Here is a 15,898-nt window from a genome sequence, read left to right as displayed (position 1 = left end):
TTTTTAACTTTTTTGGGTCGGCTACATGAACCCTAATCCACCATTCTGCTTTACCAAGACCATACCCTTGGTGCAATAATATATTCAAATCAATATTTCAAAACCCGAACCAGTGAGGTGGATCTCCACTCATATATTCATGTCAGATAACAAGATCAAGGATCCAGATCAGTGCGAATTAACCTGAATCAGTGATCTAAAAACTATTTTTAAAAAATAAAAATCAAATAGGAGTTTTGGTGGTGATAATTAAGGGGAAACCTAAGAAAATATTAAATAATTTTTTAAAAAAAATGATTTTTTTTTTTTTTCTTCATTTGGATCGTTGGGTTTTTCACTTCATTTAAGTTTTGGGTCTAAAACGAAGACTTTGCCCAATCAGCAAAAGAAAAGCGACACTGATAACATTGGTTTCTATTTTATTAGTTAGGCCATGCAGATTTGAGGAAAAACAAGATGTATCTCATCTTCCAAGAAAAGCAATTTCTTCACACATAATTGTGAATAGTTTGGATTTGAGATGATGATCTTCGTGTGAAAATCTGCTAGATCTAAATTAAGGAAAAAACTTCGAACCACAAATACTAACTCAAAAAATGAATACAATATCAGTACACAAATGAAGGAGAACAATGTTGTTCTACTAGCATAATATAGAGATTATCCAAGCACACTTAAAAGACAAGATCTTATCCTAGTTCCACATGTCATTTGAAACCAAAAATATTTCAACCAAAAATATTTCTAAGGGACAAATCAATCGGCAAAATCCATCACGTTTTTCTTTTAGTGCTTGGGCTTGTTGCAGGTCTTTGGCTTTTTCACGATCATCACAGTGCAATGAGCATGGTGAGCACAATAATCACTCACACTCCCCAAAATGGCCCTACAAGCATTACAAGAAAAAAAAATATCTCTGAGCCCCAAAAAAATTTGTTGTTTTCTTATCTTTTTATTAATAAATTCGAAGACCAATAACTTGTTTATTCAAACCTCAAAAGAATATGATAGTTAATCGGAATTTACTCGGAAAGAGAGATCTATGCAGTCAAAATGCATTGGAAATTGGAACACAATTGACATGAGTTTTTCACATACAAAAAAGAAGATGGAATAGGGGAAAGAGATACATGACCATTGAAAGTTTAAGAACTTCAAGCAATGTTAAACTGTAAAGACTGCCCAGATTCAGAATAGGGAAATTTATGCTAGAAATTTGCAGTGCTCAAAGCAAGACTCAAATGCATGGACATTAAAAACTTAGTAATCCATCCATTGGTATGCAAAACATGAAAATCACATACAAAAGAAACATGCAAAACTCAAACTTACAAAAAAGGGAAGGTAAGGGTGCGGGGAAGATGAGAGAATTTTCAGGCAAACCTTTTGAAGGCGCCATAGCCATGGCTGCCGAGGACCAACATGTCAGCTTGGTGCTTCTCCACAGCCTCACACAATGCACTTCTAGCATCCCCTTCTACAATTTCCACATCGAAGTCCTTTACCTATCCCCAAGAATTCCACAAAATCCCTTCATTCAGTGACCAAGCTTCATCTTAAAAACACCAAATGCTAACTCAGATATTTGCTGGGTGGTTTGTTATTTAAGAAAAAGAAAAAAAGAAAAAAAATAATAAGAAGAAGAGATAATTGGAGGAGTTTATTTTTTTCTTTTTTCCCTAGGGAAATTTATCAAAATACACCTAACTTTTCAACAATTTCACAATATGCAATTTTCAACTATTCCAACTCATGGTCACGAGTATTTTGATGTGTATTTTGAAATAAAATAAAAAATATAGATAAAATGTCGAATAATTTATATGATGAATATCTCTTTTTCTTTTTGCCTAAGGTTTTTTTCCTTTTTTTGTTCTTTTATTTTGATAACTAGAAAATATATTTTTTTGGGGAACAGGTGGTAAAGAGCATCTGTCACGCTCTTTCATCAACGAACAACAATCATTAGATTCACCATTCAACTAAAAGAGAAAGAAAAAGAAAAAAAAAAGAAAGAAAGAGTTTAAAGCTTCATTTGGACAATAAATTATTGGACTTACCATACACAAAATAAATCCACAAAATAAATCCATGAGTTTTAAATTCCTTGTTCCTAATCATGCGGTACACTCTCAAGGTTCGATCTATTTATTTTCTTTTGGCAATTAAACAATGAACTATGCATAGGAAGTCAGGAGGAATCATATAACTACATGAAACAAATCATCAATTAAAAACTGAAACTTTTTAAGTGAAAAAAAGAAAAGAAAAACAGATAGTGTTTTTCGATATCCTTTGATGTTCAAGGAATTAATTCTCACTGATTTTTTATGACAGAGCTCCTTTGCCTTCCCGACAACGGAACATGCCGTCTTCTTTATATCCGCTTCCACAATTGGCAACACATCGCCCATCCCTGTTATGAATTCACCAATTCACATTTCATTAACTATAATCTTCCAGGGTACTTACTACAACAAAAAAAAGGGTGATTGATTCCCTGAAATAACAAGGAAAAGTATCACTGCATTTTGAAGTGAAAATATCACGTTTATTTTGAAGTAAATAATTATTTCTTTGAAAGAGAAATATCACATTTGTTTTGCTGATTGTATTTGACATTTGCATGTAATCCATGATGTTGTCGAAAAACCACACTAAAATTTGCCCTCTCTCTCTCGAGCCACACTAAAAATTTGGAGTACTGAATTCTAGGTTTGCAGTGTGTTCTAGAATAATTCATATATATATATATATATATATATATATATATATATATATATATATATATATATATATATATATATATATATATATAATAAAATAATCCATCTTAAGACATATCCACTTCATTAAAGGCTCATTTCAAAAGTTCAAACCCAAACTCCACAAAAGTGCATGTCACATTCAAACTGAAACCATAGAAAAGAAATGCACCACCACTTTATCATCAACACCATCAGCATTACCATTGAGAAGAAGACCAAATTTCTCTTATGAATCATGGAATGGGTTCTTACCAGGTCCGGCAAAGCGAAGAACCGAAAGGGCCTGCAACTTAACATGGATGAGCACCAGCTTGAAGTGGTCCTCCCCACCCACGGGACCAAAGAGATGGTCCAAAGTCCATTCCAGAGAGTACAAGCTCTCCTTGCTATTGTCAATAGCCACTAAAAGAACCTTCTTTTCCATTATCCTATGCCCCCTTTACTCTGAAACTCCTCTAATATCTCAGCTTCAATTCCAAGTCCAAAACCACAGAAACTTGCCCACCTAATATAGGTTCGCCTAGGAACTCCCGGTTCCATGGATGGCCGAGAAAATAGAGGATAAATTAATGGAGAACCAGGAGTTCGTGTTTAGGGCTTCGCCATGGCCATGAAATCTAGGGTTTTCTGGTTAGGCTTTCGCTGTACATTCCTCTGGTCGTGGAAAGCACGGGGCTCGCCATTGTTCGCGGATGACGAGCTCGCTTTGTGTAAAACTAACGAAATTGCCCTCGGTGATGGTCTTTATCGAAAAAGACGTAATTGCCCTTGGCGTGGGTAGGGTGTAAGATGGTCATGAATGATCGAAATTGCTTTCGAGTTTAGAGGTAATAAAAAGAAGGAAAAGGAAATGTGTAAAGAGGATTTGAAATTGGGTAGTGAGGATTTGAAATTGGGTAATTGAGTATGTGTTATTGTTTAGTTAGAAAAATTAAAATAAAATTTTTCGAGTTACGCATTTTGATTTATTGTATTTTATATTTAATAGTTAAAAATGATCGTAATTTTTTTATAAAAATAAGTAAATTGTCTCATAATATACAATGCTGGTAGTAAAACGTTTTTATCCCAAAAACATAAAATTGCCCTTCATTTTGGCCAAGGTAAAAAATCATCCAATGGAGGGAAATTTGTACTCATGTTCGAACAATTTTTTGTATAAAATTTTCCAAAGAGTATCTTATATTATTAACCTTTTTCTTTTCTTTTTTTTTCTTCCAAGATAAACCTACTCGATATCTGTTCCGGATATATGATCAAAACCAAGTTGCAAAAATGTAGAATTGTATTGTTTTGGGATGGGCTCCGAAGCCAATACTTCATAAGTTTTGGCTTCAAAGTGAAAACGTAAGGGTACAAAGCTAATACTTTGAATTATTTTGGCTTGAGAGCCAAAACACAAATATCTAAGTGCCAATATTCATCTAGATATAACTTTAGGTCTTTAAGATCTGAAATAAAAATATCATTAAAACTTTAAAAATTGAAACAAAAAAAATTAGAAAATAATCATAAACTTCTCATCAATAAGGATGCTCGAATGGAATAATGATGAAAACATGGGCATAGATGTCCCACAAGAGGTGGGTAGGTTGTTTAGGGTTATCTCATAAGGTATACTTCCCTTGCAGGAGCATACTATCTTGCTCCCTCAGGTAAAACTCGGGCTAGGACTATATATATTAATTTGGAGGGAAAGATTTAAGTATTGAAATACTCAAAATTTAATATTTTTTAAGAATAATTATCTAATAATACTCAAAATTCTAAAATGGACCTAGTTTCTATGCAACCAAGCCCGCATATGTAGAAATGCGGGGCCTCTTAATAAATCTATTTTTTAGATGGATTTTAAGGTTTAATTTTTAAGGACATGTAATATCTAACATGGAGATCGTGAATATGAAAAAATAAATAAACTTTTAAAACTAAAAATAATAATTCTAGTAAACAAATATTTGGACTGTTAGTTTCTATTGTTTTTAGATGGAACTTGCATCCATCTTAAAAATGGATGATTTACACTTTCTAGACCGCATATGTAAAAATGCAGTCTAGCCCGTATGAAACAATTTTCTTTCTAAAATTTCATAACAGAAAAATCATCTAGTACTTTTGCATGAATGTATTCCATATTCCACTAGGAGCTAGTCGATTGTTTGAGAAAAATAACGTGGAATTGTGATTTTGTGGAAAGAGTATAGTGAGAGGCCAAAAATGGCATGATTTTGTGGAAGTTTGTCGGGGAGGTTTGTCTAAGGCGCCCTCTTTACACTTTAATGAGGTGCATTTTTTAAATTTAATTAGAGACGTAGTTCCGATGTCACAAACATTATAATGATTAAAAAAATATTTTTATAGAAAAAATTTATATAAGGTTGCAAGATTTATCTGGACATAGAGATGTATGAATGTGGAAATATAAAGGGTGTGGTTTGTATATGCCTAAGCTCTAAACAATCAAATTAGAGCTGACCTTCAAATAGTATCGAGAAATGTGGTTTTATTATTGAAAATCTGTTTGATAGCCTTAAAATATATTTTCATATTTATTTATAGACTTTAAAGCTTAAGAAATAGTATAGATCGATAAATTTACGAAAACCTGAAAATCTTTAAAATTGACTGTCCAAAATTGTATTACAAAATATACTATTTCCAAAACTTGAAATCCATTTTTTTCCCATGTCCATGCATCTTGCTGTCGAGATGATCAATTTAAAAATATTTGGGCATCAAAACAACCTCTTCTAGTGAAATTTTTGAAGTAGGCTCAAATTTGATTGTTTAGAGCCTCGGCTCTATATAAACTTTTCCCAAATATAAATAGATTTCGAGTATTAAAAATATAGTGTATCTTATAACACATTATCTAGATCATCCATTTTCAAGATTTTCAAGTGATTATAGATCTACTTGATTTGAAACATTTTTTAAGCTTAAGATTTATAATTAGAGATGAAAATAGATTCTCGAGTTGAGTTTTTTGCTCCAAAATTATATTTATGATAAAATTTGGAGGTGCGTCTTAATTTGATTGTTTGAGGTTGCAATTTTATACAAATCACACCCTAATTTTATTCTTAATTATGAAATTTAAAATTTCAAAAATAGTATAAATAGAGAAGATCTATAAATACTTGGAAATATTGAAAATAGACGGCCTAGATAACTTGTTAGGAATTTCTATAAAGCGATTATTTATTTTTTGTATAAGGAGGTCACAATTATTCTGGTCACTTAAATTTCAAAATGGGTGGTTGTAAGAGTGTCATTGAATAGACACAAAGTTAAAAAAAATAAAATCTCTGACTTCGTGATTCACTCTAAACTATTCAATATAATATCTAATGAGCTAGAATAGTTGTGACCTCTTGTACAAAAGATAGATGGTCTCCTTGTAGACAAATCGCTTCTCGAAATTCTTTTTTGGAAAATTTATGTACGGACCGAGTTTTTCTATCGTTATAATGATATTACCTAAAAATAGCCCGTTATTACTTGGAAAGACATATCTAGATTTTTTTTTTATTTTTTGCCAAATTTACTCTGGGTCCAGTATTTCGAACATCAGACAGCTTTATTTACGCCCTCAAAACTTTGCTTTGAAGTTTTTTCTCTCTTCTGTCTGGCATGCTCTTGGTCCTCTCTCTCGGCTCTCGCTCTTTCTCCTATCTCGGGCCTCTCTCTCTCTCTCTCTCTCTCTCTCTCTCTGCAGATAAAGAAAACAAAAAGGCCCAAATTTTAGGAGAGAAATTTGTTTCTGAAAAATCACTCTATTTCTAGCATTTGAGCTTTTCATATTCGCAAAGCTAAATTTCTCTTCAAGTGGTATCACTTTGTGGTCATGGACCGGATGGGGAACCAAGTGCTTTTAGGGCACTGATCGGTGTCGAACCCATGTGCTAGCACTATCACCTTCTCGCCTGAAACCACCACCCTCACATTATGCGCCTCTTCCACAATCCCCATCCAGCTTCACCTTCTTTGTCTCCTTCTTCCCACCTCACCTTTCTTCTTCCTCTAATTTTCATTCTCTGGACTCTCGATATTTTTGCCTTCGTGTTGGTCGTTTGCCACCACTTGGGCCAACTGTTCATCAACCAAATAGACCATTGAACCAAGCTTTCTTGGTTCAATTAAATGCGGTTCAATGTTACAACTATCCAACACCTTGATTCTACAAGAAAACTACAACAATATACCGTCTCATGGTTCAAACATCGGATTGCATCATTCATTTAAAAAAATTGAACAAAATGCAGTTCGATGGTAAAAAAATCGAAAAATAATTGAACAAAATGTAGTCCAATGTTAGAAACAACTGACTGCTTGATTTTTCACAAAAAATTGCAATATAATGTAGCTCGATGATTATAACATTGGACCTCTTTGTTCACTATGTTTTTTCAACAGAATGTGGTACTATGTTTTAACTATTGGACCGCTTTTTTCATACATAAAAAGTCGAGATAAGTATTGGGGTAGTCAAGCAGTCCGATTTTTGCAAAATCGGACCAATGGCAATGTTGTTAAAAATTTTAAAAAAATCAAAGATCCATCATTCCGTATAATAATATGCTATTTTTTAATCACACCGTTATAATAGTAAAAAAACCAGGTCTAAACGTAAATTTCCCTTTTCTTTTTTTTTATTCATAGCCGCATCCGGAAGTCTGAGATCTTTCAAAAGATTTTTTAGACCCGGCCCCAACGCGTAGGGTCCAAATTTTGGACCCATTCCCGGACCTAGGTCAGGTCTATGCTTCGGGTACTGGACCGGGTCGAAGATCTTAGATGTGGACCCGAACCTGGAGTGCTCTCCCTCGGTTGCATACTGTATAGTGTCCTGTTTGGGGCATTTTTATAGAGAGAGAGAAGAAACAGTAGAGAGAGTAAAAAGTAGAGAGAGAGTTGGGGAGCAAAGATGGCATGGAGAGGGCATCTGTCTCGCAACCTCAAGGAACTCCGTGTTCTCTTCTGCCAGACATCGCCTGCTAGTGCTTCTACAAGGTTTCTGTCACACCAAATCCACGCTTTATTTTTATCTTTTATTTTGATATTTTTCTTTAGATAATTTCCCTAAAAAGATGAAAATTTTTATCCTCCTTTCTCATTTTTGTAGAAATTTTCCCTAAATCTATCTGTTTACCTTCAATTTTTCAGCTAATATATTGTCTAAAGATTGCGCCTTTGGGTATTTCATTTTCTAATTTAGGTCTTTTTGGAGATCTTTTTCCTTTTAATTTGGGTTGTTCGATTCTAAGTTTGTTGAATCGCTATTCTTAAACTATGGACTTCTTCTTAATTCTCTTAATTTGTATGAAGTATTTTTTGTTTGCTTTAGATTCAATGTTATAGGGTGACTAATTTGACTTTCTTTTTTTTCCCCTCATTTTGGGCAGAGAATTTGTTCAGAGGAATTATACAGATTTGAAGACGCTGAACCCCACTTTTCCTATTTTAGTCAGAGAGTGCAGTGGAGTTGAACCTCAACTCTGGGCTCGATATGGTGAGTTTTATCTACAATTCCTCTTATACTTTATGGGGTTTTGATCATTTTTCGGACTAATTATATTTTTGCTTCAATAAACCTGAACTATCTGAGAAATAAACATGGACGATGTGTCTTGAAATTATATGAGAAGCATTTAGAGTTGTTTCCTTATGAGAAATGTATAGAGTGAGACTATTTACCTTTGGCTTAAGGAGATTGCTACCATCCTTAGCTTAGCCACGTTGCCGTGTGCCATTAACCAGGCTAAAGGCCCAAAAGATATTTTCGAACGCTGTAATAAACTACTAGTTGCCAAATTTCGCAAGTGATGACTAGGGGTAATTTTGACTGTCTTGTATCGAAAGGTAAATGGTCGGTAATTTTGACTGTCTTGTATCAAAAGGTAAATGGTCTTGTAGTATGCAATTCCCTTTATTTTATCTGCACAGCATACATGTGTAATTTTTCCCTCAAAGAAAGAGGGCAAAAGTTATATCCAACTTGATCATATTGAATTTTAATTCTTCTCTGGCTAGGGAAACTGGTTTAATAATTTACATTGATAGACCCAAGCCGGTGTTTCCTAATTTTTTTGCCTCGGTAAGTGATACCACTGAAATGTCCTGAATATGAGCATTTTATCAGCGATTCACATCGATAGGGCCAAGCATGAGGCTCCTTATGCTTTGATCTTCTTTCCTTTTCCTAGTTAAGTGGTTTCTTGCACTGAAATATGTGGAAAAATTTGGGATATTTATCTTATTGAGTGACCCCAGAAAGTGGCTCCTCACCGTCGAAGTTATTTTGGTCATATGCTACATGGATTCTTCTATTTGAGTGCCGACCCATGTCCAACTGGTATCCACACACATACAGATGCAGGTTCTTTGGAATTCTTCTTGTTTATTAACCATTGATTGCATAACTTCAGAGATTTGATGCTTTTTTCTTGTTTTGAGCAGACATGTAAATTTTGGAGATGTATATGAAACTCTGAAAATAAAGTATAATTGATTATTTTAGCTACTTATCATAAATGGAATACTAATCTCTTTATAACATAACCATGTTACAAAGTTCTCTTCTTCATGGCATGAGGAATCCATCACCCAGTACTTGTGTCAAATCCATGCAACATATTTGGTCTACAGCACGGAGATCTATGCAACATATTTGGTCTACAGCACAGAGATTTTAGATTCCATGATAATGGCAGTTATATTTGGTCTACAGCATGGAGATCTTGGATTCCATGATAATGGCAGTTGGATGTAATATCGTGTCACCGGTGTATTTTTTTTTGATAACTTAAAAAAATAAAAATAAATCCGGTGTTAGAATCTCCAATAGCCATTTCTTGAGAATCTAGCTAGCCCAAGCCCAAAGAGAAAAATCCCAGGGCATCCTGTATTTTGACTTTCAAAGAGCTGAAGTAAATATAACAAGAAGATCAAAAGTGAAGAGTTGAAAGGGGTTAAAATGATAGAACTCCAAGTGGAGTGAAATGATAATGTCTACTTTCTGCCTATTCCAATTGGAGCCAACAATGTGCCTTATAATAAATAAAAAATAGAGATTTTAACACTAGCAGAAGATGCTCACTTGTCCCTTCATGCTTCCAAACTAGAGAGTTATGTATAATGACAGCCCTAGAGGAGTTTAAGACTCGAGGAAGATACTCACTAAGGCTTTCTTGCACATTCTTTAGGGTCCCAAAGAGAAGGCACATTTTTCCACAAGATTCTAATAGGGAGGAAAATTAATTTTACAAAACTCCGCCAAGAGGAAGTAACTTGGTTAGAATGCCAAGTGGAGTGAAATGACAGTGCCTACTTTCTGCCTATTCCAATTGGAGCCAACAATGTGCCTTATAATAAATAAAAAATAGAGATTTTAACACTAGCAGAAGATACTCACTTGTCTCTTCATGCTTCCAAACTAGAGAGTTATGCATAATGACAAAGCTCTAGAGGAGTTTAAGACTTGAGGAAGATACTCACTAAGGCTTTCTTGCACATTCTTTAGGGTCCCAAAGAGAAGGCTCATTTTTCCACAAGATTCTAATAGGGAGGAAAATTAATTTTACAAAAACTCTGCCAAGAGGAAGTAACTTGGTTAGGATATAGATACTCAATCAAAATGATATCATTTCTAGAAGCAAAGTCGATTTGTGTTTACTAGGCACTCATTTTATGTAGGAAATATGTTTGGCCTACTTAGGGTCAAAGCCACACTGGGAAATGCCTAATGGTGTTAAAATTGTTAGTTTGTACAATGGATAAATGTTTTCCTATATTCTAGTAGTAGTAAACCTTAAGCAAGATAATCTTTTGATGACGTATTCTTTGCTATTTCTTGACTTTCAAAAGAACCAAAGTAAATATAACAAGATGATCAAAAGTAAAGAGTAGATGATCAGAAGGAAAGAGTTGAATGGGCTTAAAAGGAGAGATGTCAAGGTGGTGTGAAATGATAGTCCCTGCTTTCTGCCTTATCTGATTACAGCCAACAATGTGTCTTGTAGTAAATAAAAAATAGGGATATGTGCAAAAGGATCTCGCTAAATTTCCCTACTTAACAAGCAAATATTATAAGACATGCTTTTACTTTTATGGCAGTTCCTACATGTGGCCTTCTCCTCATTCAGATTTTGAATGCCCATGAGCCCATGGGGCTTTATTATCTTTGTTTTATGGGTGCTTCGATATTTGTCCTTCTTGTTCAATTCACAAATATCAAACAGCTCAAATCATTCAACTTGTTTCATAGACAGAGATGACTTTAGCTTGGGTTTGAACCCAATTATTTCAAGGAAAAAGTTTATACAAGGTTGCAACCTTAAAATGTAGAATTATAGATGCACGTAAAAAATCCATCAGAAAAGGTTGTTTTAATGTTGAAAAACCCTCTAATTGATCAGCTCGACATTGAGATATATAAATATGAAAAAAAAGGAAGATTTTGAGTCCCTAAAATAGTGCATCTTGCAACACATTATCTAGACCGTCCATTTTCAAAATTTTCATATGTTTATAGATCTACTTGATTTTAACAATTTTTGGAGTTTCATATTTTATAATTAGATATGAAAATAGATTTTAAGATAATCTTAAGAATTTTTTACACCAAAATTACGTGTTAGAATAAAATTTGGAGGTGCGCCTTCATTGGATTGTTTAAGGTTGCAACCTTATAGAAACCACACCCTTATATCAAAGGATTTCTTTTTTTCGTGTTCAGTGGTATGATTTTTTTCTTAGCTTCCTTGCATTCAATGCCTCCCAGAACTTCTTCTGTGGCTGCTGGGGCTTTTTAATCTCGATCGAAAGGGTGAATGTAAAGGAAAATGTGCAAATGGTCTCATACCACAACATTGAAAGCGGAATACACGAACATTGAGAAATTTCCCATGCACTTACACGGCCGTTTCTCCTATCTGTTTGCAACAACTCCATATTGAACAGTTTAAAATAAGCATGAAATCTAATAAGGATGAAGTGCTATTGCTCGAGAAATGTCTATAACATATGGAAAAACACTGGATGGAGGTGAGTTGTGATGATGCGAAATGGGAGAGCCTTCCTACTGTGTAACATGCTTCCTAACCATACACTTCTAGAGCTTGTCTTGGAGATTCAGATTTTTGTCAATGTATAGGTTTTGCTCAGCACTTGTACACTCACAGACTAACCACCCGCCTACTACCACCATGCTGCTGTACATTATAGATGTCGTATTTATTCCAAATTATTTGTCTAGTTGACTGGCTAGTTGGTCAGTACAAGTATCACCTGTTATTTTATTCTTTTATTTCATTCAAATATCAACACAGGTTTCCTACTTAATGAGCCAATGCACCTCTCTCTCTCTCTCTCTCTCTCTCTCTCTCTCTCTCTCTCTCTCTCTCTCGCATACGCTGATATATGGACTGAGCTACACTTCATCAACATTTTTTTTTGGGAAAATTTCGTACATACCCCTAATTCTCCATCTTATTTCACGGTAGACCTTCTTTCTATTTTTCTTTCAAGCGGCATAAAAAAACCCTCAAGTATTTCGCCATACTCCTTCATCTCTTCTTTTCCACGTTTATTCACTTTTGGCCATAAAAACTAGTCTCAACAAATTGTTTTATTCCATTTCAATCTAAAAGCTTTTTTAACCCTATTTTGCACTTTGGATTGAGATGGAATAAAACAATTTGTTGGGATTAGTTTTTGTGGCCAAAAGTGAATAAATGTGGCAGATAAGAGATAAGGGGATACGGTGAAATACTTAGGGGTTTTTTTATGCCGTTTGAAAGAAAAATAGAAGGAGGGTTTACCGTGAAATAAGATGGGGTTTTTTCAGCTTTCATCAACTTTTTTTTCGAGAGGTCTTCTTTCGTATTAATTTAAGATGAGACATACAAACCAATAATTGAGTGGCACAATATCAGCTTTCCTCATTCTAAACTCTGAATTCCAGTGATAATTGTCTTTTGCAGCCCATCTCCAACCATGACAATGTTCTTCATCTCTGGCATCACCCTAAAACTTTCTTCATTCTGCACCTCACAATAGTTTTACCTTATTTACAGTGTGTGTGTGTGTGAGAGAGAGAGAGAGAGAGAGAGAGAGAGAGAGTCCTCTTTACATAGTAATGCCCAACTGTAACCAACAAGTGAAGCAGGCCACAGCAATCTTTATCAACAAGCCAAAACCCATCACTGTTATCAGTCTCCTTTCCCTGTCACTGGGTATTAGAAGGACTGTTTCCTTCTTTATTTCTTTTTTTTTTTTGAGGGATGACTGTTTCTTATTCCCCTCTCACTGAATTTCTTACCATTAACTGGAACCAGATTGTCTTTCTCTGAGTTGGGAGTAGCTGAATTTGAGTTCCAAAGTTCCTTCTAAATCATGTGTTGCTGTGCGCTAAAATAATTTTGTTTCAGAGCAGCCCCTGTATCCCACCAAATTTTGAATATGAGATTTTTCTTTTTTGTTTTTCTAAACCAAATGAAATCTTCATTTATGTTATCTTGCAACTTCCTCTAAATGGTGTTATTGGAAAATTTGATGTCTTGTGTTGTCTGACTCACAAAAAGGACCAAGACTGTTAGTGGATAGCACTTCTGATATTTGATCTTCTGAACCCAACACATATCCCTCAGAATGCACTCACAGACCAGCCACCCACCTACGACCACCACACTGCTGCACATTAGAGATATTCATTTATTGCACATTGCTTGTCAATGGGGTCGGCACTGATAGATTTGGCAAGTGGACTGGCTAGTAGGAAAGTATGAGTATCACTGTTGTTTCTTCGTTTATTTCATTCAAATAGTGACCACTTTTCATACCCAAAATAGACTGCAAAGGAATCAGATTGATTCAAAATGGTAGAGAACATTTTTTCGGACTTTGTCAAAATGGTTGACGGTTAAGTAAATTTTGTGAATATGCCACTTCCTGATGTTATTTTTTGAAATCAGGAAATCGTCCTCTTCCACCAACCATCAGTGCGTTGATTGTCTCAAGACATGCGGTTAAGCATCCAATCCAAACTAAAGAACTTAGCTGTTATCCCATCCCATTAATAGTTCTTCTTTTAGCTGCAAATAGTCAATGCTGTGTGCTAGACTATGACAAATGAGAGAAAAACTATTGTTAACAGTCTAGACAAATTGGTGCACGAAAATCATGTTTAAATTCGATCTCTTTTTTTGAAGAAAGTGGGATTTTTGTTTGATGCAAGGTCATTCTCTCTGCAGCCATTTTGGGATGGTTAAAGTTTCCTTTGATGCATTGAGTGAAGTTTACTGCTGAGGGAAAATTATGCTTTAGTTTTCTTTTCTTCTTTTTAGTGTAACCTTTTGTTTCTTACACAGTTGGTCCCTCTGATTTCTTGCTGTAGATTTTGGTGTTGAGAGATGCGTTCGGTTGGAGGGGCTGACAGAAACCCAGATCACCAAGAAACTCGAGGAGCTTGTTAAAGTAGGAGCTGGTCTTAGAGCCTGATATTGTGGGGCTGTTCTCTCACTTGGGTACGTTGAATCAATAATCTGAGTTTATTCTTGGTCAAATTTGGTGAGCCAGTGGGCACGGGATGGTACAATTTTCCTTTGTAAAATGCAGTTCTCCAAAACTATATATAACTCCTGGGATTTGGCATCTTTACCTGGAATTCTTCTTCAATTTGTTACCCTATGAGCATTATGCGTTAACCTAGAAAGCTCTTTGTTCCTTGGGTTGATAAAATAATGCTATAGTCTTTTCTTTTAGGGTAAGTTACACAGATCTTTGAATTTTCAGATTTGGTCTTCAGAATTATTTCTGGTTTCGATCATTGTACTTTGTTTCATTCGTTGGAGTTTCCCCATAAATTTCAGATTTGGTCTGGATCATTGTACTTTTTCCCATGCATTGAGTTTTTCACGATTGATTTCTTTTAATTGTTTTTCCATTTGATTGCAAAGTTTTAAGTATTTATCCTTTTTATTTCAAAATATGGGTTTGTGTGCAATGCATTGGTGAGCAACTGGTATATCTTGTATTTTAGGTGTTGCCAGGAACTGGTAATTTGATGGATTAACATTTTGAAAAGTTTTTGGTGAGCCTGCCTAGTCATATATCTGCCCTGGGTTTCAAAGGGGTTTTGAACCCGAAAGTCACCATTTCCGCCTCGGATCAATGAATTTGGAGCTCCAGAAGTCATTTATGATCTTTGAAAAATTAAAATGTAGGATTGGAGTTGAGGTCAAGGTGGTAGTACCATCTAAGCCTTATCCTATCGGCCAGGGTGTCCATTCCTACCAATACTAACCCATTTCCATTATTATTATTATTATTTTTGGGTTTGGACGAGGGATTTATGAAACGGTATGGTTTGCATGGGGTTGCAACCTTAAACCATCGAAGTAAGGTGCACATCCAAACTGTCATAAGATGTAATTTGGTGTCGTAAAATTTTATGATGGCTCGAGAATCTATTTTATCATTAATTATAAATTTTAAACTTCAGAAATTGTTTAAATAAAGTGCATCTATAAACGCATGAAAGGCCTGAAAATGGAAGGTTTTGAGAATGTATTGCAAGAAGTATTATTTTTAGGTATTAATTTATTTTTTTTTATATTCACATACATCGATGTCGATGTCGAGATGATACTTTGATTATACGGTATAAGGTGTAAACTTTATATAAAGTTTGGGTTTGGATAAAAGTATTTTGTAATTTGTAAAATGAAAAAAAGTGGAAAAAAGAGTTAATGTGTTCCAATTTTATTAATCACAACTTTTTTGGGTTCGGATAAAAGCATCGACCTTGTAATTTGTACGGGTAAAAAAAATGGAAAGAAGATTAAATGTTCTTATTTTATTAATGGGTGCAGTTTGTATAGAGCTAAGGCTCTAAACAATCAAAGTTAAGGACACATTTAAATTGTGTCGAGAAATTGGTTTCAATACTAGAAAATTTGAAAAAGTTGAAAATTGATGGTCCAAAAATAGGTTAAAAGATGTACTATTTTCAAAACTTGAAATCTATTTTTTTCTCATATCCATGCATCTTGATGTCGAGGAGATCAATTTGAGGATATTTGAGTAAAAAAAAACTTAGGTAGTGAAATTCTTGAGGTGGGTTCTAATTT

General features: G+C 34.5%; 2 protein-coding genes across 2 annotated transcripts; one reads left to right on the top strand and one right to left on the bottom strand.

The window, feature by feature from the left end:
- Positions 1 to 556: 556 nt before the first annotated feature.
- LOC18434628 (universal stress protein PHOS32) lies at positions 557 to 3,264 on the bottom strand. Its single transcript, XM_006844695.4, has 4 exons — positions 3,021 to 3,264; positions 2,322 to 2,416; positions 1,384 to 1,505; positions 557 to 886 (listed from the first exon to the last, which is right to left on the bottom strand). The coding sequence occupies exons 1-4, from the start codon at positions 3,190 to 3,192 to the stop codon at positions 787 to 789; spliced, it is 489 nt and encodes a 162-aa protein (XP_006844758.1). The 5' UTR covers positions 3,193 to 3,264; the 3' UTR covers positions 557 to 786.
- A 4,357-nt stretch (positions 3,265 to 7,621) lies between these two features.
- Positions 7,622 to 14,653, top strand: LOC18434630 (NADH-ubiquinone oxidoreductase B8 subunit). Its single transcript, XM_006844696.4, has 3 exons — positions 7,622 to 7,781; positions 8,174 to 8,280; positions 14,164 to 14,653. Exons 1-3 carry the CDS (start codon positions 7,696 to 7,698, stop codon positions 14,265 to 14,267), a joined length of 297 nt encoding a protein of 98 aa, XP_006844759.1. The 5' UTR covers positions 7,622 to 7,695; the 3' UTR covers positions 14,268 to 14,653.
- Positions 14,654 to 15,898: the final 1,245 nt, after the last annotated feature.

Source organism: Amborella trichopoda, chromosome 6 (genome assembly GCF_054954075.1).
Source record: "Amborella trichopoda isolate Santa Cruz 75 chromosome 6, AtrichopodaSantaCruz75HAP2 v2.0, whole genome shotgun sequence".
NCBI lineage: Eukaryota > Viridiplantae > Streptophyta > Magnoliopsida > Amborellales > Amborellaceae > Amborella > Amborella trichopoda.
Note: the sequence above shows the minus strand (reverse complement) of the source record. Positions and strands in the feature narration are given on the sequence as shown.